At 35.0% G+C, this 26,577-nt stretch overlaps 2 protein-coding genes and 1 pseudogene across 3 annotated transcripts; 1 reads left to right on the top strand and 2 right to left on the bottom strand.

Moving 5' to 3' along the window:
* Positions 1-859: 859 nt before the first annotated feature.
* On the bottom strand, positions 860-4,139 carry LOC140834425 (serine/threonine protein phosphatase 2A 57 kDa regulatory subunit B' kappa isoform-like). The gene is made up of 2 exons (XM_073199292.1): positions 2,211-4,139; positions 860-1,438 (listed from the first exon to the last, which is right to left on the bottom strand). Exon 1 carries the CDS (start codon positions 3,348-3,350, stop codon positions 2,565-2,567), a length of 786 nt encoding a protein of 261 aa, XP_073055393.1. The 5' UTR covers positions 3,351-4,139; the 3' UTR covers positions 860-1,438; positions 2,211-2,564.
* Positions 4,140-11,634: 7,495 nt separating this feature from the next.
* LOC140834424 (E3 ubiquitin-protein ligase At1g63170-like) lies at positions 11,635-14,749 on the top strand (annotated as a pseudogene).
* Positions 14,750-17,629: 2,880 nt separating this feature from the next.
* On the bottom strand, positions 17,630-23,952 carry LOC140834423 (uncharacterized). Of its 2 annotated transcripts, none has more exons than XM_073199290.1 (5): positions 23,836-23,952; positions 20,712-22,752; positions 19,589-19,709; positions 18,732-18,791; positions 17,630-18,645 (listed from the first exon to the last, which is right to left on the bottom strand). In XM_073199290.1, the coding sequence occupies exons 2-5, from the start codon at positions 22,652-22,654 to the stop codon at positions 17,746-17,748; spliced, it is 3,024 nt and encodes a 1,007-aa protein (XP_073055391.1). In that variant the 5' UTR covers positions 22,655-22,752; positions 23,836-23,952; the 3' UTR covers positions 17,630-17,745. The 2 variants fall into 2 exon arrangements, with proteins under 2 accessions (XP_073055391.1, XP_073055392.1); XM_073199291.1 differs by having other exon boundaries at positions 23,832-23,945.
* Between the last annotated feature and the right edge of the window lie 2,625 nt (positions 23,953-26,577).

The following is a 26,577-nucleotide window of genomic DNA, read 5'->3' as shown; positions in this document are numbered from 1 at the left end:
AATGTATTTCACCAATTGACTGTAATACTAAAACCTGCATCTTCTTTTCTCCTTTCCATTTGTTAAAAAACGAGAGAAACATTTGAAAAAAAGAAATATGATTGTTTTGTGCTTTTCATTGTCCTTAATAAATTTGTGAAGTTTCTTAGTTTTCTAACGCAACTATAAACATTTATCAAGTGTATAAAGATGTAAACGAATCAAGCTACTCGCGAGTTACTTGGAGCTCGACAAGTTTTTTGGGTCATGAATTTTTGTCTCACATTGTTATTACGTTGAAATGTAAGTTATTGAAATCCTATAAAATGATAATTGTACCCTTTAAATTGTACCTCTTAAATTCTCATAAAATGAGCTTTCTAACGAACTCGAGAACGTGTCGAGCTTGAACCAGACTCGTTAAATACGATAAACGAGCCATGAACAAACCGATCTCGAACTATTTGCAAATTTAATAATTTTCAAACGATCCGAAACTCGAGCTTTATATTATTCGATTTGTCTCGTTTACATCCCCACAAATGTAATTCAAAATTTCTTGGTTGAGTCCTCCATCTTCTTCTCCCATCGAATCATCAGAGACCTCATTTGTGTTCTTCTTGGATTTCATCATTTTCTCGATCAACATTAATTTCTTCTTCATCTTCATCTAAAAAATTTGAAATCGATTTTTTGTTGTTGTTTTAGATTTAGATGCGCTCACCTCGTTCTTCTGTGCAGAGCTTTCTTCTTCTAATTCCAGTGTTAAGGTGTTGGGTTGCTAGGGTTTGGGTTTTAAACAAGTAATTGCCATTCATTTGATGAGAAATAAAAAGGGGACTCACTTTAGTGAATCGCTGCGTCTGGGAGTCCTCATCTGTGGCGACCAAAGGCGAGAGGCTCTCGCCTTTGACAACTATGATATTGACAGAGGCAAGAGTGTTCGACAGTAATCTCGCAAAATACATTCCTAACACTACCATTTCACAACAAAACCCCAGCAGACAGAATAGATTATACAACAGATCTACCATTTGGCCCTGCAAGACCAAAAAACTTAACATAATGCACAAACCTATTCCAGTACACAAGCCAGACAGCTACAAAGCTCACGGGTTCAATGAGTAACCAGAACAGCAATATTTCCAACCATTGGCATTGGCTGAAGACTAGCTGTGTGCTTCAGACGGTCCCAAATTTCCTTCCGCCTTTCAATGGCCAAGTTTGAAGTATCTTGGGCTTCTTGGCAATTAAATGAGCAAGATAAGACTAGGGCATCATCCATATCTACCAGCATCTTTTTCACGTTTAGAGTTAAGTTCAGGACGGCATGGTTCCAGTGGTTTTTCGCATTGGATTCCAGAGCTGGGAATATTATTGGCAGTATAATGTGGCGGTTATGAGTGATTAGATTGATGATTCCGTCGTTGTTCCAAAGAAACAGAGCCCTCTCAGCTACCTGAAATGTAATAATACAATGAATTTATATTAAATTCGGAGTTATTTCGTAGAGAACCCAATTTGGTTTGAGCTCTATGCGACCATGCACTAATAACTATCGAATACTAACACAATCTCAAACTTCCTTATCTCGTTAAGTTCCAAATTTCCTAGAATCCTATAGAAATAACATAAACCCAAAATTCCTTCTATTTTTACATCCGCACAGACATGATGTGACTCAACCACATGACAATGAAAATCAATAGCTCAACCAACGGGGGGCTGTTTGATTAATTGCAATTTAACATCCTCTTGTTTAAATATATTTGCATCTAGATATTAAAGTAATCTTGTATCAGCTACCAAATATTTCTGCACATTCTCATGAGTAGTCATTTCTCCACCTTGAGAGTTTAATAAAGCTTATTGGGCCAGACTCCAAAAGGAGACGCACAAAATCCTAGTCTTCTATAGGTTATTTCAATAACAGATTCCAGATATAAACACAGGGCAATGACATTAGTGATAATTGTGGTTAAGGGCTCCTGAGGAATTTAGCAAACATAAGGACTCAATGGAGCAATTCCTGAAAATTATTGAGAATTCCAGCTTTAAACTAGCATCTTCTTAAACCTCTGTACTGATATAAACTGACGTGAAGATTCATATAAGAAACACACTAATGAACGTGTAACATAATCACAAAAGCTAAAAGGCATTGAACGTTTGCTGGTCAATTTTAATGCCATGACAAATTAAAGATACAAAGAAAAAAAAGGGAAAGTTACCTGAAAATGATAGCTATTAATGCAGTGCCTAATGCGCCAGAACAACGGAACCATGATTTTTTGAAACTCAGCCATGTTGATCAATTCAAGAATCTCCTCCAACTCACCTAAAAACATCACCTCCTTCTGGCTATTCGTAACCGGCCAATATCTCAACAGTCCCTCAATTACACTGCAAGCCAACACAGGTTCCTTTTCAATAAACTGAATCACACAATACGAGAGCTGCTGAAAGTAAACCCCCAATGACTTCGGTTTGTGCAGTGGAATCAACGCTCTACAAAGAAATATCTTATGCTCCTCCTTTAAAGGCAATGCAAATCCCGTGATAACACTCCCAAAAATCTCCAACAATTAAGCAATCCCATTATGCTTCTCTGTCTCGAACACAAATCTATAGAACACATTGCTTATACCCTTTCTTAAAAATGGCCTGTGGGCCATAAACTTCCCATAAATCCTATGCAGAACTGCTTTTAAACAGTCCCGTTCCCTAGGATCCTCCGAATCAAACAACTCAATAATTTTCAAAATGAAGGAATGATTAATGTACTTCTTTCCGGCCTTAGCTTCCAACGAAGTGGAAGTCACAAACTTGAGCAAGAAATCATACACTATCTGCATGTTTGACCAAGCGGGCTGAAATGTGGGCTCATCATCGTTATAATTCTCACTTGAACTTTTATTACTCAACCGACGATTAGGCGGGAAAGCACGGAATAAATTTATGGAGCACATTTTGCAAGAAGCTAAAATAGCAGGCTCCGAAAATTTCGGTGGATTCTGTGACACAAAATCCACCAGCTCAAGCAGCGTCACTCGCTTAATCTCCTTTTGTTGAACACTTTTGGCTGGATCCGTGAAATCAAAGGCCACACAGCAAAGACTTACCTTACTAATGAAAAGATTCATTTTTTCGGAACCTGAAACATCCTTGAAGGCTAGCAGTGGCTCAATTCCAGCAATCACATTAGATGGAAAGATTGCAGCAGCTGAAGCCCGTTTAGCAGCAGTGTTCGCTTCATTGGCCTGGCTCGAAGCCTGAGATGGCACATTAGCGCCCAAGCTAGGGTTCCTAGATGAATCTTGATCTGGCTTCTGGGATTTCCGGGGGAGTTTATTGAGAATTTGCTTCCACATTTCGAGGTTTTCAATTCGATAAAGATTGAAATTTTGGACAATAAAAACAGGAAGTTTACGGTTTCAATCTAAAGGCATGATACTTTTTAAACTTAGGGATCTGGAAAAAGAACCCCCTAGGAGAATCCCCAACCGTAAATTACAACATAATGTACAAAACTGAGATCTTCAAACAAGTTCCTAACAAAAAAAAAAAAAAAGAGGTATAAACAAACCCTAGAAATCACATTAACGCATGCCACACTTTTCAGATGGATCAAGCAAAATCTACCAACACCCCACCATTTTAGGAACAATAAGTAACAAAATAATCCTTACACATTTACGCATTCATCTGAAAGCAAACCAATCTACCATGTCTATTAGAGCATGAGGAGCACATGAAATGAAAAATTTTAGATTCCTCGATATAAACATAGAGAAAATGGGATAAAAAAAGAACAACAAAAGGAAAAACTAGAATCTTTGATAGTGCCTGAGGCGATTGCACAGAGGATTGATACTGCAAACTTGACACAAATGGGCGTTGAAATGTTGGAAAAGAGAGATGGGCTGAAGCAATAAATCTGCTTGGATTTTGGGTTTGGTTACCAAGGGCCAGAAAAATTCTGGCCCTTGGATCAGTCCCTGCAGAGGCAGGGTCGAATTTTCCGTTTGGTTGTGTGTGTGGATTCAGATTGAAGATCTCGTTGACATTTCAAGAGATTTTCATCTGTGTTTTCAAGCCAAAAACTGGTGAACCGTGAAAATTACCAACCAAACTGAAGTGCTGAATCCTGATTTGTCATGTCACCACTATATTTGGTAATTTAAAATTCAAAACAGTTCATATATATATATATATATATATATATAGAGAAGTGTTACACTGGGTGAGCAACCATGAGCGACGCGCTATGTGGCCAAATATGTGGATTTTTTAAATACATGTGGACTTTTTCTTTTTTCTTTTTTTTATCATTTCTTTTAATTTGTAGGGGAACTTGTCGCTCAGCTCATTTTTTCCCCAAAAAGCTACTGCACTCATCGTTGTTCCTTCTTCCAACCGCAACCACAGATCTTCCTACCGCACCACCGTACCGCCTGCACAGTAGTACGAGCGCGACCACAGTTAGTCCTCGCCATCACCATACCGCGTAACCACCGCGCCACAACCGTCCGGAGACTAAAATTACCGGAGGATTCACTCACCGACGACATTTTATTTTGGTATTCCCGCATAAACTCGTCTTCGATTGTTGTAGTCTATTCCGGAAATTTTCTATGTTATCAAATGTTACTACTACTTCCGCAGGTTATTATCCATCTTTTCTGGCGTTGCTTAAAACTGAAGAAAATTAATAACTTTCATATCTCCAGAAATTTTTGATAAAATATGAGCAACAGACTGTATTTTTAAAAAATAATTCGTTTATTTTTTTGTAATTTGAGACATGACTTATTTTGGGTTATCAAAAAAACATAGACACGACCCTAAAGTTTTTAATTAGTACCAAAATTGTTGTAGAACGAGACACTTAAAATAGTTCTTTCTGATAGATATTTATTTTGTCAATTTTTTTTTTCAGAAATGGATCATTTTAGTGAAGATGAGCAATCATACATCCCCCAAGTGGGAGATGATCAGAAGCCAAGTATTGGTATGAGATTTGATTCTTTAGAGGATGCATTCTCGTTCTACAATCAATATGCACGAGAATCTGGTTTTAGCGCAAGAATGAGTAATAGCAAGAAAAGTAAGAAAACGAACGAAGTTGTCTGGAAAAAATTTGTATGCTTTAAAGAAGGACATACAGATGATATTCGATGGAACAAACAGGGCAAAAATGTGGAATCAAGAAAAGAAAGAGCGCGTGGCGAGACTAGAACCGGATGTTTGTCAAAGATTTCAGTTGTGAAGGAACAAACAGGTCCAGGTTGGGTTGTTAGTAACTTCATTGAAAGTCATAATCATCCATTATCGACTCCGTCAAAGGTGCATTTGTTACGCTCACATCGTAATATTTCTGCATCAAAAAAAGTGTTGAGTCAACAATTTGCAGAAGCCAATGTGCCTACTTGTCAACAAATGAGATTATTTGAGATAGAGTCGGGAGGGCCTGAGCATGTAGGTTTCCTAGAAAGAGATATAAGAAACTATGAGAAAAGTATCAGGGATGAGCATAAGGGTATTGATGCAGAGACATTGGTTGATTTCTTCGAATCTGATAAAGAGAAGAGTTCATTGTTCTTTTTTGATTATGAAACTGACTCGGATTTGGTTCTTTCTGTATTTCATATGTTGCTTATGAGGATGGGATTTGGTTCTTTCTGTATTTCATATGTTGCTTATGAGGATGGGATTTGGTTCTTTTTGTTTAGCTGTCCATCAAGAAAGACTCTGTTGCTTACAGAAACTTGGCAATCTTTGGGGAGACTCTGTTGCTTACAGAAACATGAAGAGATTATGTTGTCTACGGGGCTTATGAGGACTGGTACATGCTCAAAGTTACAAACTGATACACAAGCATCAACACTAATTGAATAATTCATATTAACTTTTTGAATAACAATACAACCATTCATCACATATTACAAACTGCACCATAAAGTTGTTGAATTACAATACAATCATCCGTCAAATATTATTTTTACCATTACAAACATATTGGTTGCAGCTACTGTCAATAACTTACAATAATACATCTATTAATCTTTACTAATGTTTAGTGCTTTCAAATTTTCTTGTATCACCTCCAAGCTCTTCAGTATTTCATCCAACTTATCGGCCTGCGATACTTTGACTCTAGAACTTGAAGCTGCATTTGAACTTTCGTTTACCGTATTTTGGGAGGACTTCGAGGCAGATTGGTTCACCAATGAGGCATTGTAAGCTTTCTCGGCCTCCTCTCTAGTTCTATAAGATTGGTGGACAGCACCCTTATACCCATTAACGTTAGAACTTGCTTCTGCCCACGTGTCGTAAATACCAGGATTACGCCCAACAAACACAACATATGTTTTTCCCTACGTTGTAACGAAAATTGTTTCAACATCAAGATCTGAATAAAGAATATCAATAAAGATTCAATGCGGCATTGTGCTGAATCTGATGCATGAGAGTTCTTCCACGAAGGCTATCTGTGAATCAATTAAATGATGAGAAGCAAAGGTTAAACCACTCTGATGCATCCGCCTTCTCCAAGTGAGTACTATTCAGTAATTTCCATTTCTTATAATTCATAATATTCTCCAAGTGAGTACTATTCTTATAATTTCCATTGGGAGACGATGCTAGCTTAATTTATGGCCAAACAACCTTCAATACTTAATATTTTTTTAATAATATTAATTTATTTCATTACTGTTTTTCCGATGTTGATGCAATGCAAACCTCATCAAATAGTTAACAGATCCAAAGATTCCAAAAAAAATTGAAAAAGTATGAATACCATTGAATTTTGAGAGACCGAAAGATTTCCCTGGGTTCCCTCTTTTCTGGCGTCGACAGGTGGTGGGAGGGGAGATTTCTTTGGTTGCTGTAAGCTGTAAATCCTCGCCTACAGATTTTCAAAACCAAATAATAAAATAGGCCCACTAAATACACATTTAAATAAAAGAAATGATAAAAAAAGAAAAAGAAAAACGATGAACTTGGAAGATCTATGGTAGCGGTAGGAAGATCTGTGGTGGCGGTTGGAAGAAGGAACAACGATGAGTGCAGTAGCTTTTTGGGGGAAAAATGAGCTGAGCGACAAGTTCCCCTACAAATTAAAAGAAATGATAAAAAAAAGAAAAAAGAAAAAGTCCACATGTATTTAAAAAATCCACATATTTGGCCACATAGCGCGTCGCTCATGGTTGCTCACCCTTTGGGTGAGCAGTGTAACACTTCTCTATATATATATATATAGAGAAGTGTTACACTGCTCACCCAAAGGGTGAGCAACCATGAGCGACGCGCTATGTGGCCAAATATGTGGATTTTTTAAATACATGTGGACTTTTTCTTTTTTCTTTTTTTTATCATTTCTTTTAATTTGTAGGGGAACTTGTCGCTCAGCTCATTTTTCCCCCAAAAAGCTACTGCACTCATCGTTGTTCCTTCTTCCAACCGCCACCACAGATCTTCCTACCGCTACCATAGATCTTCCAAGTTCATCGTTTTTCTTTTTCTTTTTTTATCATTTCTTTTATTTAAATGTGTATTTAGTGGGCCTATTTTATTATTTGGTTTTGAAAATCTGTAGGCGAGGATTTACAGCTTACAGCAACCAAAGAAATCTCCCCTCCCACCACCTGTCGACGCCAGAAAAGAGGGAACCCAGGGAAATCTTTCGGTCTCTCAAAATTCAATGGTATTCATACTTTTTCAATTTTTTTTGGAATCTTTGGATCTGTTAACTATTTGATGAGGTTTGCATTGCATCAACATCGGAAAAACAGTAATGAAATAAATTAATATTATTAAAAAAATATTAAGTATTGAAGGTTGTTTGGCCATAAATTAAGCTAGCATCGTCTCCCAATGGAAATTATAAGAATAGTACTCACTTGGAGAATATTATGAATTATAAGAAATGGAAATTACTGAATAGTACTCACTTGGAGAAGGCGGATGCATCAGAGTGGTTTAACCTTTGCTTCTCATCATTTAATTGATTCACAGATAGCCTTCGTGGAAGAACTCTCATGCATCAGATTCAGCACAATGCCGCATTGAATCTTTATTGATATTCTTTATTCAGATCTTGATGTTGAAACAATTTTCGTTACAACGTAGGGAAAAACATATGTTGTGTTTGTTGGGCGTAATCCTGGTATTTACGACACGTGGGCAGAAGCAAGTTCTAACGTTAATGGGTATAAGGGTGCTGTCCACCAATCTTATAGAACTAGAGAGGAGGCCGAGAAAGCTTACAATGCCTCATTGGTGAACCAATCTGCCTCGACGTCCTCCCAAAATACGGTAAACGAAAGTTCAAATGCAGCTTCAAGTTCTAGAGTCAAAGTATCGCAGGCCGATAAGTTGGATGAAATACTGAAGAGCTTGGAGGTGATACAAGAAAATTTGAAAGCACTAAACATTAGTAAAGATTAATAGATGTATTATTGTAAGTTATTGACAGTAGCTGCAACCAATATGTTTGTAATGGTAAAAATAATATTTGACGGATGATTGTATTGTAATTCAACAACTTTATGGTGCAGTTTGTAATATGTGATGAATGGTTGTATTGTTATTCAAAAAGTTAATATGAATTATTCAATTAGTGTTGATGCTTGTGTATCAGTTTGTAACTTTGAGCATGTACCAGTCCTCATAAGCCCCGTAGACAACATAATCTCTTCATGTTTCTGTAAGCAACAGAGTCTCCCCAAAGATTGCCAAGTTTCTGTAAGCAACAGAGTCTTTCTTGATGGACAGCTAAACAAAAAGAACCAAATCCCATCCTCATAAGCAACATATGAAATACAGAAAGAACCAAATCCCATCCTCATAAGCAACATATGAAATACAGAAAGAACCAAATCCGAGTCAGTTTCATAATCAAAAAAGAACAATGAACTCTTCTCTTTATCAGATTCGAAGAAATCAACCAATGTCTCTGCATCAATACCCTTATGCTCATCCCTGATACTTTTCTCATAGTTTCTTATATCTCTTTCTAGGAAACCTACATGCTCAGGCCCTCCCGACTCTATCTCAAATAATCTCATTTGTTGACAAGTAGGCACATTGGCTTCTGCAAATTGTTGACTCAACACTTTTTTTGATGCAGAAATATTACGATGTGAGCGTAACAAATGCACCTTTGACGGAGTCGATAATGGATGATTATGACTTTCAATGAAGTTACTAACAACCCAACCTGGACCTGTTTGTTCCTTCACAACTGAAATCTTTGACAAACATCCGGTTCTAGTCTCGCCACGCGCTCTTTCTTTTCTTGATTCCACATTTTTGCCCTGTTTGTTCCATCGAATATCATCTGTATGTCCTTCTTTAAAGCATACAAATTTTTTCCAGACAACTTCGTTCGTTTTCTTACTTTTCTTGCTATTACTCATTCTTGCGCTAAAACCAGATTCTCGTGCATATTGATTGTAGAACGAGAATGCATCCTCTAAAGAATCAAATCTCATACCAATACTTGGCTTCTGATCATCTCCCACTTGGGGGATGTATGATTGCTCATCTTCACTAAAATGATCCATTTCTGAAAAAAAAAATTGACAAAATAAATATCTATCAGAAAGAACTATTTTAAGTGTCTCGTTCTACAACAATTTTGGTACTAATTAAAAACTTTAGGGTCGTGTCTATGTTTTTTTGATAACCCAAAATAAGTCATGTCTCAAATTACAAAAAAATAAACGAATTATTTTTTAAAAATACAGTCTGTTGCTCATATTTTATCAAAAATTTCTGGAGATATGAAAGTTATTAATTTTCTTCAGTTTTAAGCAACGCCAGAAAAGATGGATAATAACCTGCGGAAGTAGTAGTAACATTTGATAACATAGAAAATTTCCGGAATAGACTACAACAATCGAAGACGAGTTTATGCGGGAATACCAAAATAAAATGTCGTCGGTGAGTGAATCCTCCGGTAATTTTAGTCTCCGGACGGTTGTGGCGCGGTGGTTACGCGGTATGGTGATGGCGAGGACTAACTGTGGTCGCGCTCGTACTACTGTGCAGGCGGTACGGTGGTGCGGTAGGAAGATCTGTGGTTGCGGTTGGAAGAAGGAACAACGATGAGTGCAGTAGCTTTTTGGGGGAAAAATGAGCTGAGCGACAAGTTCCCCTACAAATTAAAAGAAATGATAAAAAAAAGAAAAAAGAAAAAGTCCACATGTATTTAAAAAATCCACATATTTGGCCACATAGCGCGTCGCTCATGGTTGCTCACCCTTTGGGTGAGCAGTGTAACACTTCTATATATATATATATATATATATATATATATATATATATATATATATATATATATATATATATATATATATATATATATATATATACGATAAAATAACATTTTAGAATTTATTATATAAAAAGATTTAGAGCTGATTTAAAATTAATGGACTTTCGCATGTGAAGAAGAACGTCAAAATGGAACTATTTGATTTTCACATTTCACAAAATTGATTAGCTAATTGTGATGTCAACCGTGATTTGGTTGTGGCGGCTCTCGATTCACCTTCATTTTTTTCTTTGGACTTCTCACTTTAATTTTATTTTCGTAAATATATCAACTAATTAAATCACACATATTTTATCTAAAGTAAATATTATTATATCGAATTGTATATATCTTTCTTTATCTTAATAATATAATCATATAATAGTGAGAATCTTTAACATAATAGAACGATCGCTTATTATGATTTTGAGAATAAAGGCTTCGACTTCTATCCAAATAAAATGAGATTGCTGTTTTTTTTAAAGAATAAATAGTTTCTTTATTCATCATCTTATAAATTTTATTGACAAAAAAAATCTAATTCTAACAACTAAAATGTTGTTTACATAAAATGATTCGAAAGCCAAAATGCCAAATAATTAATTGAAAGTAAAATAAATAAACTTAAATAGAAAAACAAGCAAAAACTTGCGTGAAACGGTCTCACGGGTCGTATTTTGTGATACATATCTCTTATTTGGGTCATCCATGAAAACTATTACTTTTTATGCTAAGAATATTACTTTTTATTATGAATATCGTTAAGGTTGACTCGTTTCATAGATAAAGATTCATGAGACCGTCTCACAAAATGCCTACTCATATGAACAATTCGACCTCCAAATAAACAATTTATTTACCATAATACATAGTTAAATTACGATAATTTTAGAAACTTAATTTTGATTGTAATGTAGATAGATTTGACATTCGGGTAGCTCGAGTAAAATGTTTTTATTTCCGTACTTTCGAAAGTCAAAAGTTAATTTGATTAATATAGTTATATATCTTATTATTGTTATCAAATTGATTCAATTTTTTTATATCAATTTTTTTGTTCTAAACACATGTTGAATTTATTGTGAAACATTTCAATTTTCGTAATAACGAGAAAATAAAATATAATAAAATTTTCAAATATAGTTAAAGATATTTATAATAATTATGATATGAAAGTTTTTTTTAAAAAATAACTATTCTCCATAATTTGGAAATAAAAAATTATCCCAATATTACATTTTTCAGGAAGAAAAAAAAATAAATCACTTAAAAATAAATAAAAATAAAAATGAAATTAAATAGATGATAGTGAAGTATTCGCATTTTGTGTGATAATATTTTGACAACCATCTAAAGAGTCTTCGAAATGAACGATTCAGAGCTATCTTTTAGAGAAAAGCTTTGACAGATTTTTCATTTGGTCACTCAAATCTTCGCTTCATCGAAACATTGGTCAGAATGATGAATTTTGTTCGCTTGAATGTGTATAATTATCTGCAGAATTTTCAAGTTACGTCTTTTTTAGCTATTTTGTAGATAATTTTATTTTGTTTTGGTTTGAATTTATTTGTGGACTTTTCATTTCAGAGATTTTGTTAATTATGAAGGACGCGTATGAAATGGTTGCTTAACGATTTATTGCTGCTAGGGATTTTGGTTTCCTGAGTTGTGGAATTTGGAAATTGTTCTCAGTTTGAATTCCGAAATGATAGAATTTATTACGAAATGATGTGTTAATTTAAATATTAAGGTTTTGATAAGAACATGTGACTGATGCTGCTGCTCATATGGGTGCATTGTTTGTAATTTGAATTTATAAGCACGTAGTATACGATTTTTGTTGTTTTGATTTTTCCTTTTGCCTTGACGGATTATTATTCTTGAAGAGGTGTAGCTGTTTGTTATCATGGTAATTGTTCATTTTACTCTGCTGGGATTTGTTTTCTAGCCTCTGAAATTTGAAAGTACCCAGTTTCCTGAAAATGTATTAAAACAATAAGAAAAAATATTGTGAAACTTTTGTTTCCTTTTCAATTCAGGTAAGGTTTCATTATTGAAATATCCTGACTGAATGAGGTGGTTTTCAATATCCTGCCTTGTGTTCCTTGACCAGGGTCCTGGAGAAATGATTTTGTATGCTGGGTGAAGTGTCGGAATCCGCGGCATTTAAGTGACTCAATCCTATCAGGCATTCAGTTTTTGGCATTGATAGGAAGGGGTCTGAAGATATTTTCACTAGCCTATTGTCCCATGTCCTCGGTTTGTTGCCGTGTCCATTCGATGGACTTGGATGGCTCTGCCGTTATTGGGAATTCAACATAAAAGCGAAGCCAAGAAAGTCTTTATGTTAATGGAGCGAGCCGATGACCACAATGATAATCAACATGTTATTGAAATTACTAGTAGCAGTGACGCTTCTTCGTCTAGTTTTTCCCATGACAGGCCGTTTGGGGCCTTGGAGCTGCAACATAGTGAGAATCAACCGAGTGCTAGCTCAAGAGTTCCTGTTTATCAACCCCCAATTTTTACTGCCAATGGATCAAACACAAGGAACTCATCACAGATGCGAAGAGGAAATAATCGTGGCCGCCAAAGGAGTCCACTGAATTCTGGTTTATGGATATCAGTTGAGCTACTGTTGACTCTAAGCCAAATTATTGCAGCTATTATTGTGTTGTCTCTTTCAAAGCACGAAAAACCAGGTGCTCCTTTGAAAACATGGATATTGGGTTATGCATCTGGCTGTTTGGCGATTCTCCCTCTTCTATGTTGGCGTTTTAAATATCGGAACCAGGGTTCTGAACAGGTTTCATTTCAACTTCGTCAGGATTCTTCTCAGGGCAACACTATGACTGGCTCTTTGACAGGGAGAGTCATTGGAGGTGAAGATCGCCGGTCAACTAGTACAGCAACCAGAGGCACTCAAAGTAATGGTTTACCAAATTCTAGGTAACTGCTGCATATGCATCACCAAATTATTCATGTTGAACTTAATGGTTTGGGACCGTGAAGTTGATAATTACATTGTGGGGAACTAAATTTCCATTCTTATTATTGAAGGCTTAAGGTGTTCGTCGAATACTTAAAGATGGGTTTGGATTGTTTCTTTGCTGTTTGGTTTGTTGTTGGGAATGTCTGGACTTTTGGAGGGCACTCTTCATCCACTGATGCCCAAACGTGTATAGGTACTTCTAGAATACGCTACATTTTCTTAGCATACTCACAGTGAGATTTGTTCAGTCTCTTTTTAAATTCACACTTTTTTCGAACTTTTTCACTCGCAGGTTATGCATAGTATTTCTCACATTTAGCTGTATTGGCTATGCAATGCCTTTCATTCTCTGTGCTACAATTTGCTGCTGCCTTCCTTGTTTATTTTCGGTTCTGGGCTTCAGAGAAGATTTGTCTCAGAATAGAGGAGCTACTCCAGAGTCTATTAGTACTCTGCCAACTTATAAATTTAAAGTCAAGAAAAATAAGAGCAAGGACAACGTCTCTGGTGCAGGTGAAGGTGGGATAGTGGCTGTTGGAACAGAGAATGAGCGTGCAATATCAGGAGAGGATGCAGTATGATTCATTTTATTCTATTGAATTATTAAATTTTGTCAATGAAAATGGCTTGATTTCAATGATTGACTGCTTTGTCCCCCAATTTTCTTCGTTATTAATGAAAATATGAGGTTGGAGATAATTTGAAATCTAATTCATCTCCGTAAACCGTTATGGATTCAAGCCTCATTGCTTCTACTTCTGTCAACCACATCTGCATGTATTCTGGAGTACATTATCTTCTTGACTCATTTATTTAAATTGCATTATGTTCCTGCAGCATGTGGCCCTTCAGTCGAACCCTGAAAAGTAACTTTGGTTTTTCTGATCAACAGGCATGCTGTATCTGCTTAGCCAAGTACCTAAATAATGATGAACTGAGAGAGCTGCCTTGCTTGCATCTCTTTCACAAGGAGTGTGTCGACAAATGGCTGAGAATCAATGCATCATGTCCACTCTGCAAAGCCGAAGTTGGTCAAACCATTTCGAGTTCCCTTATCGAAGCAACTATCAATCTGCGAAATAGCGCCATATAAAATATGAGACTTCTACGAAGAAATATTCTGCCTGGTTTCATTACCAATGGAGGGAGCCTCACTTTGTGTGTGCCTCATTTTATTGATACCTAAAAATTGGTCCCTGGTCCTCTTCACTTTTGATTTAGATTATACTTTGTTACCTTTAATGATTTCGCATATGGCAAATATTTTTCAGTATGAGACAAATTGCAGCAAAGTTCAAGTGTTCATCACCACATTCTTGATATGTGATATGGGTTGAACAAAATGTTGATATGTGATATGGGTTGAACAAAATGTTTTCTTGGTTACAATTTGGTTGCTTTAGTTTATTGATTCTATTGCTGGAATAACATGTAAGCGTTAGATTTTCTTTTTTTCATGCTGGATACCAATCAAATCAAAGATATATATGGTGTCAATTAATTATCACGTATAATTTAAACTCTTTTCTCAACTTTTTTCTTTAGCAAATTAGAAATATCCATATCTATTTATTCAAAAAATTTAAACATAATGTGTAAGAGCAAGGTGCTAAACGGCCTTGAATTTTTTAGATATCTCCTAGAAAACGTTGCAAAAACTTGTGTGAGACGGTATCACGAGTCATATTTTGTGAGACGGATATCTTATTTGAGTAATCCATGAAAAAATATCGCTTTTTATGTTAAAAGTATTACTTTTTATTATTAATATTGGTATAGTTGATCTGTCTCACATATAAAAATTCGTGAGACCATCTCACAAGTCACAAGAGACCAACTCATAAAACTTGTCCCGAATATACATAAATGTCATTTTGATTAAATTTATTTAAAACAACTTATAAATTTCTATATATTATAAGTTGTTTTAGGAGTTTATAAAATGTGATATTTTATTTTGTTAAAGCGTTTGAATAAAATAAGACAATTGAACTTAAGTATATATTAAAATTATTTAATATTATTATTATTGTAATAAATAATAATATAGTAAGGCATAGTTTGGTACATGGGATAAGAGAGGGATTGATAAATAATCCTCATTATCCCATGTTTGGTACCTTTTTAAAAAGCTCATGATAATATCATGGGCCCTTGATAAATAATTTTTTAGAAGGATAAAATATCCCTAATAGAAGGTGTGATAATTTTAATCAAATGATAAAATACACTATAAATGACTTAATTACCCTCAATTTATAAATGATTTTTTTTTTATAAATCTATGATAGTAGGTAGAAATTAAAATCAAATAAATATTTTATTTATTTTTATATATTATATAATATGATAATTATATAAATGATTTCGAGATAATTATATAAATAATTTTTATAAATCTCAATAAAATTATTATTATCACTCTACTATACTTAAAAATTGATATTTGACTTGACTCACAAAATCAAGGGTCAATTATCATATTATATAATATATAAAATTAGGTAAAAATAAATAAATCATGCAAGTACTATCGGCACATGAACAAATAAAAAATATGAAATCAATCAACAACTTTGAAATTATAAAATTTATTATGATAAGGTTAATTTTGTCATTACAATCTAATATATAAATTTAATCACTCTTATTAAAATCATACCAAACATTAAATATAATATCCAACATCTTATTTATCCTCAACTTATCTTTATATTATATATCACATGTTTATCCTATCATGTGTACCAAACTATGCTTAAACGAAGAACCAGTTAATCTCTGTCAGTAGCTTTATTTTTTTCTTCCTAGCTGTCAGACATGGTTGTGCTAGGCAGGGGCTGAGCTACATGCCTTTGTATCCGGGCTTTAACTCGGGTGACCCATTTTTTTTTAAAAAAAAGTGTAAATTTTGTATAATTTTGAAATAATATGATATTAGTACGGGTATATCTAGGGACGGAGCCACCCCAAAGGCTGGGGTGGGCTCCAGTCCAGGCTAGATTTTTGGGTCTATTAAAAAATATGTATGGATTAGCGACGGTTTTACTAAATCCGTCGCTAAATTTTTTGAATTTATTAAAAATTTGAACCCATAGCCCACTAAAAAAAACGGATGATTAGCGACGGTTTTAATAAATCCGTCGCTAAAATGACGACGGTTAGAACTAAACCGTCGCTATATAGCGACGGTTTTAATACAAACCGTCGCCGAGCTTGCGACGGTTTAATCAAAACCGTCGTCGATTTGGATCGGCGACGGTGTTTGCAAGATCCGTCGCTATTCAGCCCAGTCTCGACTTATTTCCTGGCTACGTCCCTGGGTATATCAATTTAAAATATTAAAAGATTCTAATCCCACTAATGAAATCTTTGCATAACACTTCATAGGAATGTCATTGTTAATATCTAACTTTTGGTTCTTTTATCATCAGGAAATGGATGAAACAATGTAAGCAAGTACCACCAGATTGCAGAAAGGGAGAGAAGGAACCAAATATGGCAATTTGGCATGCATGAACTGCATGACCATTTTGGTACGTATCTTCAGTGAAATGAATGTGTTTCCAACTTAAAGAAGGCTGGTGAAACATAAGACTTGATCTTTGGTTGTTACATCTTCAAGGAAAGGAAAAGCATGTTTTCGTACTTGTGAAGTTGTGTGAAGCCAAATGAGAGAATCAAATTGGGGGACAAGCCTTAGCAAGCATATATACCCAGACACCGAACCACAGACCAAAACTCAACCAAGCTCACCAAAACATGGTTGAGTTGTACATTTTTATACAATGTGGTGGTTCAATAATATCGGAAAACCAATCTCACACATTTGATTTCATGAACTATTGCAAAGAGTTGTTGAACGTGCCACAACGGCCCTCTCTGAATCCAATAATTGAGCTTGTGTGGAAGTTTGAAAGATTCGAGTACCATCATTGTTGTTAGTTATAGTTGTTTGTCATGGTGATAGTCACTCATCAATATAATTGGCATACGAGCCAAGTGTTTTAATGGATGGTTAATCCCTGATTTGAATCTAATACCTTTGTGTGTAAACGAACTTGATAGTTGTAAATAAACCATTAGATCAGTGGGATAGCAGTAGCTGTTCTCTCATGGCTTATTTCTGGGATTTGCCTGCATATTGTATGAGAAGGAAAAAGTTGATAGCTGGTGCTTCGCTGACATACATGTGTGCATGCGTTGTATTCATATGTTTTCTATATTCTTTATGAAGGTTATTGTCATAGTTATAGTCCATCAGTGAAACGTCTCTCCCACAAAATTTATGAAATAGTGACGAAACTAATTAAAGCTTTGAACAAAAACCAGAAAGGTCAGAATAAACCAACAATTAAAACTCATGTAGTCACCAAGCCAAGTCCTAAGAGAAAATATATGATAAATTAAAACACGATTATATACAAGAAGTTATTTTGTTATCCTGTTTCAGTCAGTAACGCTTCCATCTCCCTTCACGTTGGGGCCCAGGGGGAAGCTGATGGGTCACCCACCCACCGCTTGAAGGTGGCCCCTCCCATCCTCGAGGTGGTTGCTGGCTCGGCATGTCAATCACAAGTTGATTTGGAAGGGGCACCTGCAACGGCTGCCTGTGGCTTTGAGCCACCTGATAGGGCTGGTTGTGCAGCTGATTTGGTAGTTGCGGCTGCCACTCAGGAATGTCATCATCATCGTCATTCCATGGTTTAATACCGAGGGGTCTATCATCTACCACGCTCCTACTCGGTGCACTACCACCGCTTTGGCCATATTTTTTAATAAGCTCTCTAACTTGATCTACTGAACGTTGAGCTGAATTCACATCACGGTTATGCAAATCTTGTGGTGAAATCCGGGCCACGGATGGGTTCAAATGCCCAGCAAAATTGAATTCGGGCAAGTCATCATCAGCTTTCGCTGACTGGGCAGAAGCTATCGGGCCAAACCCAGGTGGTACATCATCTTCCTCATCGGGTTGAGACATCATTGTGGAGCGTGCAACGTTAGTTGAAGCAGATGCAAAAGCTCTGGTCCGTGCATTATCGTTAACTTTAACATTCGATGAATCTTGCATCTTCTTAGGAGAGTCGAGAGATTGTTTTTTCAAGCTGTGTTTGTTGTAGGAAGATGAGTTATTAGGTGATACTATGTTGCTTTTATGAGCCCTTCTCCAAACTACTACACCAATTAATAGTCCATTTTCGATAGGGATATCAGACTCGGATTGTTTCTCGGGCATGTGTTCGTTAATCATATTGGTCATTCTTTTAGTCCGAGGGCAAAGATAAAGCTCGACGCCAGCCGATGGTTCGGCATAACCTAGCCTCTCGTCCGCAGCGAAAGAATCGATAGCCTTCATAAAGAATAGAATCACGTTCACAAAATGAAACAGCAACAATTGGCGTAGCCCACATAAATTTATAATAATATGTATGTTACCTCAGAAAGGCTGGTCTGGGGAGTCTTAGATGATTTGTCGCCCAAAACGAACTCAACAACCTGAAGATAGAATAGTTTGATTAATGAATTCAAGAAGCAAAATGAAATTTATGCGCAAGCGTCTACCTAACATTAATGCTTGAAGATGGATTCTTTACTTCTTTTTTTCACTTCAGAAAATAAAATTTAAAATTTAAGACGTCATTCACGAAGCATATTCCGAATTTTCACGTTTTAATTATATGATTCAATTCTTGTATTAGTTTCAAACATGTACGCGTTAGCAGAATTCGGAATTACCATGCCATCCATTGACAGTTTTAAATTGGATTGAAACTACGTCAAATAAGGATGGCAATGTCCATATTTAGGCAAAGAAGCACAAAACAGAAACAGAAAAAGAAAGAACACCACCTGCTCCAACATTTTATATGATAATTTCTCTTTAAGGGACTTGTGTATCAAAGGATTTTGTTTGGTGAAACTGATAAACATTGTCAAAAGAAAGATCGAATCACCTCGCGTCCTAGTTCAAATTATTTGTGTCAAACACTTGCTTCCAACACACGAGGTTAACGTTAGAATCTAATTTTTTCTTTTGCTTAAGCATATATTTCTTTTGATTATGCATAGAAAGGACGCAAGCTGGAGAAAAAATATTTATCCTGAAAAACTAGCAGTCTCGCAAATTTTCGATCCAAACTGCTATTGTACATCCACACTAATACGAAATAAACACCACTACACATAACCAATAAGAGGCCATGTGGACTAATACGAAAACATAAGGTCAAAGTTAAGAAAAACAGGTGGTACAGATTAGTTGTAGAGAAGAGGAAGAAGAGGCCTCGGTATACCATGACTGCACGAGTTCGAGACATAGGGAGCTCTCTAAGAAATTTTTCAAATGAGTCAAGTCTAACTCGTCCCTTGATCTCAAGAGAGGTGGGCCACTCCTTGGTAGATGTCTTCTCACCACTGTTGATAGAAAATGAATAAATGAGGGAAAGCAGTACTAAATGCATCAACTTTCTTGATAACTTCAGATGAATTTTATGATCAAACATGCATATCAGGCAATACTGACGATCTGCATGACAAAGGTACAAACACAATGCAATTGGAGAAGTGAAAAAGAGAAGAATCTATTGTTCTAACAGCAACAGTTCACAATTTGTTCACCGAGAATCTGACACAAAATTTGAACAAACTTGCACATTCTAGTAGTAAATCACAATTCCTTTACACCTCAACAAAAGATAGACCACAATATGAAGTCATCAGCAATCTTCAGACACTACAAAAAAGATAAAGAGTTCTAGGATGGGAACAAAGAGAACTCAACCAAAAGCTTAGCTTACTGTAAAGGAAAAGAGTAGTGTTACACAATCTAAGATTTAGAGTCTTGACTGGCTAGACTCGTTTCAAGTATCTTACACACTTTAGGAAAATAAGATTTCAATTTAAAGGTTCTCATATTGTATCTTATATTTTAAAGGCTCTCAAACCATTTAGATCAAACAAGTTTAGGAGGAATAAAATATGCGATAAAAGGACCGATAATAATGGATTTGAAGATAATTCAGAAAATAAAATAAGATTTGAGATTCTTTAGATTATTTAGAATAGAACTTATAATATGATAAAAATAAATTGGTATGATCTCCACTCTTCTAGAAAGATTTTATAAGATCTTAACAGTTTTTACTATTATTATAAAATAAAATCTTGTTTAAGAGCTTTCATAATGAACTTTCAAATAACTTAGAACTTAGCCAAAAAGGCTCTTAAAGTTAATTCTACATTGTAAGTTAAAAAAGGGGGTAAATATTTCATAGGTAACCGGAATCGTGCACAAATTACTTGCCAATTTACTTCATGCAATCTACGGTAAAACTCTAGAGTAGCACAGTCACATACAAATAACACAGCATGAATCAATGGTCAGTATTCAGGCTGTCCACCTATAAAATAGCAAACCTTTGAAATATGCCACCAACATTGATTGACGTTGATATATTTAGCTGAAGTATGCCCTTCCAGATGTAGTTAGCCCTTGATGCATAACTAGGAAGAAATTTATGCCCTGCAGGATTCCCGCTTAATTTCGCATTCATGACTTTGAGCTTCTTGACAACGTCTGAATTTTTGGGAGAAGCATCTTTTGGAGAAACTGAAGCATGATCAGAAGCCCGAGAGTTGACAACCTTGGGGCTTTCTTTGTGTGTCACAAGGGTCTTACGCGCAGCGTCTGGAGATAAATTCTCAAAAGGAGGTTCAGAATTTAGAGACTCCATGAACTCATCCAGCGAAACAATTGGAGGTAGAAATTCTGCATCCTTCAATTCATCAACCATCATTCCTTGCATTAAATCAGTCCCATCAGTTGGAATGATAAGGCTACCTGAAAAATCTTGATTTTCTGAACTCTTCTGACCTGCAACATTTTCTTTATCTTTAGGACTTGCCACTGAAGGAGAACCAGTTTCAATCTTCTTTTGTGGATGAGGTTGTGTTAGTAGAGTAGTTCCGCCAGAAACCTCAGCAGAAACTCCATCATCACGCTCAATTTCTAATTGATATTCACCCTTGTGTGTTTTCTTAACCAAACGTCTAATATCAATTTCTGTATCAGGCAAAACTACCATTTGGGCCATCTCTTCTGCTTTTGCCATGCGCCACTCTGATAACTCCTTGGAAGCAAGCTCTTCTGCCGACATTGAGCATAATTTCTCGGGAGATATTTCACCTGACATGACCCGTTCTCTCAGTTCTGGGTTACTACGATCTTTCAGATTGAACAAAAGAGACCTGCCCTTCTCTTTGTACTTTTTGTTCACACCACCAAATAGTTTAAACAGTTCAGACTCGATTTTAACAGCCACATTCTCCGGTGTTGGAATCTCTACAACACTCCTGTCACTGTGACCCATAATTTCCTCTTCAACAGGCTTGAGCTTTTCTGAATCTTGAACCTCCAGTCCTTCCCTCATCTGGACATCAAAGTCAAATGCCCAAGAAAGTCCATTTCCCTGTAAAAGGTCGTCTTTAGGAAAGAAACTATCACCAAAAGGAATGTCCTCATCTGGTAAAATGGAGCCATACTGGAAATCCTGGAAAGCCTGATCATCATCCCCCCTGTTTCCACTTGTAGGAAGCTCATCAGATAACACTCGACAATCATTGGTTGCACCAACTACATCCGATCCTTTTAATGAAAATTCCTCAGAAGTACAGCCCACGACAAGCCCTCTCGTAGCCAAATTGGATTCAGAAACTTTCGAATCCAAAGGCATCTGATGTGTGTCAGGTGAATTAATTTGGTTTTCCTGGGTATTCAAAACCTTGTGTTGGTTCATATCTACCAAAGATAGTGCAGCAGTTAAAGATTCCCTCATTTTGGACCTTACAGCTTCAGAGCCATCCTTACCAGTTGTCGATTTGCTTTGCATCAGTTTTTTATCCACCAAAGGTTGAGATCGCAAATCAGGAACCCCCAACTTCGCCTGAATTGTTGAAGCTCTCCTTTGGGGCGCTGATGGCTGAAGAAGTCTTGTTGAACCAACATTAGCTCCCATGTGTGATGGGAGCTTGCCAGGCGGCAGCGGTTGCTGTGCAGTAGAATTGTTCATCAGAGGTTTCAGGTCAGCCTTTCGTTTAACTGGCAAAAATGCCTTGTCTCCAGATACATGACCTACCGTGTTCGATCCGCTATTATAACCTGAAATTGCATGATGTCCAACTTGGTTGTTTTGCATAACTGATGCATCAAACCCAGGATTATTTGGTACTTGCACCACCAAATCCATTTGCTCTTTTGATATGAAGAAACGATTCGACACAGGATTAGTCGACACATAACCTACCATTTGCATTTGTATGTCTGATACTGGTAAGTTCAGAGAGCTAGATGAATGCTCCATCTAAATCACCTTCCAACGAGATCAGAAACAATGGCGACACAATGGACTGACTACTCAGCCAAAGATGATTTAAATTAGTTGATACACCAAGAGTTTACCTGCACAGGCAAGATTCAAATGTCAATGGAGAAAGTAAATAAAAGAAAGCTTTTATCAGATATATCATATAAGTAATACATTTTTTCTTAGGATGACCCAACAAAGTGATCACATTATCAGTAATTTATGTGTCAAAGAACAAATAATCAACATGGACAACATCCAGTCTTTCAGGAAGAAAAAGGGGGTTAATAGCCATGACATACAGGAATCAGAAGTAAAAATAAATAAAGTAGTCAAACAGTTGTCATATCAGGCAATAAGAACATAATGGCAAAAGATGTGACCAAAATAAACACAGTTCTATGAATGCATCAACTTTAATAAAATGAAACCATAGAATCAATCTGTATCTATGGAGAAAAGTTCTCAATGACACTAGGCGAGAATATAATCATCATCCTACAATGACAAAAATAACTTCTTTGCACATACAACATCAAGGAAGAGAGAGTACAGAGCCAAACTAGGACACACATAGTACATAGATCTGAACATAGCCAAATCTAATTTCGTGAAAGTGTCGCACCATTTAACCATCACAAACATGCACCATAAAAAGCAAATAAATAAATGCTGAATAAAAATGAAAGCCACGAACATGTAAAACAACCTTTAACATTTGACAAATAATTTATCAAAAAAATCTGAATTTAATTAAAAAAGAGAAACCACCCACTTTCTCTGATTGAAACATAAGCGTACAGAAGCCAAAATTAAATTAACTACCCAAGCATAATTATTCTAAACGCGGATCTATTACACAGTAAAAAAAATCTCCATACAACAAAATAAATAGCGATATAAATCTTAAAATTTACTCGAATACCTACTTTCAATCGTGTGAACATTCTTTGATTACCCAAAATAATTAAATTCGCGAGCCAAAGCAAAATTAAAAAAAAATGACAAAAGATTCCATCTTTTCGAAACCTCAAATCACCACCTCGACCATTAAAAGAATCTTCTAATCCAAAACTATGGAAATCAAAATCAATTCAATGACACCAATCCGATAACACAACAAAATCCACAAACGTAAAACCGCATCTATGAAACATGAAGATAAGAATTTTACCGACCGATTGAAGAAATATTGAAATCCACTAGTAAACAGCCATCAGACTGCCGACGCCACAGAAAATTGGAACCCTAGCAAAATCGGTGCACATATTTGCGCTTCGAAGTGTGTAGAGAAGAGCACCCTAATAACTGTTTTTGGTGAAGCCTTTTTTAATATTCCGAAATTGCCCTTAGGTTACTTCTTTTTTTACACTTTTCTTTGGGCAAACTCTTTTCCAATTTTTTTTTCTTGCAACGATCCACAATTCATTCAACTCTTACGATTCATTTCATTTCTCATACAATATCATACAAATGCAGCCCATAAATCTATAAATCCATCATTTGTAAGCAGTTCCATCCCTATTATAAAAAAAATATTTATGTTGGTCAAACGTGCATAAATAAAAATAGTAATAAGATTAATGATTTCTTATAAAGTTATTATGTGTCAAGCTGGTGACGTTGCACCGCTTAATTTGGTTGACTATGTGAGCCATAAAAAAATGACCTCAGATTTTAAAAGATAATATTGTCTCTGCTGAGTATATGACCGACGATAGAGAAAATATAAGATCGATTTATAAGAAATATAAGACATCATCAACAGATAGACTAATACATACCAGATTCATGGAAGATGCCATATACTTTTGCTCTTAATATAGTTGAAAAAATGTGTGTAAATACATTTGAAATATTTATCTGAAAATGATAATTTTTACTTTTGTTATTAGGAATGGTGAACTATGTAAAAATATTAAAACATATATAAAAAAGAATAAAATTTCAAAATATGGATAAAGATAATGTTGGAGATTTAAAAAGAAAGACTATTTTAGGAAAATAAAAATTTTAATCAATAAAATAATTTAGGCAAAAACTGGTATGAGACGGTCTCATGGATCGTATTTATGAGACAGATCTCTTATTTGGGTCATCCATGAAAAAGTATTAATATTTTTTATCTAAGAGTATTACTTTTTATTGTGAATATCGATAGAGTTGACCCGTCTCACAGATTAAGATCCGTGAAACGGTCTTACATAAGACCCACTCAATAATTTAATGAAGGTAAAATTGTAATTTGAAATAAGATTTCACTAAATCAATTAGAAGTTAGTTATTATAGAGCCAATCACAAATTTGGATGAATAGAAAGATGTTGTGTAAAACCCCTAGAAAAACTATATTTCATTGATGTTCGAATATTCTCTTATAATTTTTGCATAATATTTAAAAATTAAGGTGAAAAAAAAGTAATTGTTTACTTCAAAATTTCTCACACATTATCTTCTCACTATCTAATCATCCTAACCAATTATCCTAACATGGAAGTAAAAAGTATAAATAATGTTTACTAGCACACACATCTGGTCATTATCTTAATATATTAAGGCTTTTGGGTTATATTATTGTGTTTCTCAGTTGTATCATTTGATTCCAAAATGTATCTATATTGGTTATTTACTAAAAGTTGCATTGTTAATAAATGTATAATTCATGGAAAGATACATTCATTAATGGAAAGACACATTCATTCACGGAAAGACACGTTGATTCATGAAATGACACAACTCTGCATTACAATTTTTGTCAATCTATAAATATATATTCTGCAGTACAATATGATTGCTACATTATTGTATTGATTGTATCTATTGGATAATTGGCTGTCAAAACTCATTAGCAAACTTAAATAAGTGAAAGTAAATAAAACCTTAAAGAAAGTAAACCCGAGTTTTTCTCTACATTACTTCTTTAATCTCGATTGTCGATTGTTTTCTTTATATTCACCAACACCTCGTACAAAATTAAGAACATATATATACATACATAATTTCCATGACATGTTGGACCCATTAAAAATTTCAGGGACGCATACCCGCTCCAACCCGTTATAACGTAAACCATACCCGAAATTTAATGGGTTGAACCCGTTAGATCCGTCAAAAAATCATATTAATATTTTATTAATACTTATATAAATTTTAATCAACAAATCATAATAAAAATAAACAGAGTAATTCATAAAACTCTTATTATAAAATCAAATCAATCTAATAATTAATCAAATTTTTTTAAAAAAGTTATTATTCGTCACCAATCATTGTAACACACGTTAACATCTTTTTTATGCTAAGCTTAATGCCTTAATCTATAAATAAATATATCAAGAATGAGATTAAAAAAAATGAAATTATATATTTGTAATATTACTATAAAAATATCATTAAAAATGTATTTATCATTGCATCGTTTTGGGTTTTACAAATATAAAAGTACACAAATAGATTACTAAATATATATAACATATCATTAAAACCTTAACAGGTCGGATGCGGATATGGGAAGGTCCTAATACCTGTAAACGCAACCCATTTTTAAATCTCATACCCGTCGTAGACGAGTCGGGTCTGGGTTCGACTGATGCTCCAATGATATTCTTGAAATAGCTATGATTTTTTAGGCGTGATGATTTTGAGATGATTTTTGGAGGAAGATATCCGAACATAGATTATATTTAATTTTTATAAATTTTATTATTATTTCATGGGTTAAAGTTTCAGAACATTTGTTTTTAATAAAAAAAACATTTTAAGTATTGTTTAACATTTTTCTTGCAGCGCTAAAGTTTAACATTTTTAAAAGGTAATTTATTAAAGTTTTCCAGCACTTTTATTAAAGGCTTTAAGCAGTTAAATTTTCTAAGCAACTTTAACATAAAATTTTAACACTTTCAAGAGTTTATTTAACACTTC

Source organism: Primulina eburnea, chromosome 6 (genome assembly GCF_022965805.1).
Source record: "Primulina eburnea isolate SZY01 chromosome 6, ASM2296580v1, whole genome shotgun sequence".
Classification (NCBI taxonomy): Eukaryota; Viridiplantae; Streptophyta; class Magnoliopsida; order Lamiales; family Gesneriaceae; genus Primulina; species Primulina eburnea.
This window is presented reverse-complemented; position numbering and strand designations above follow the sequence as displayed.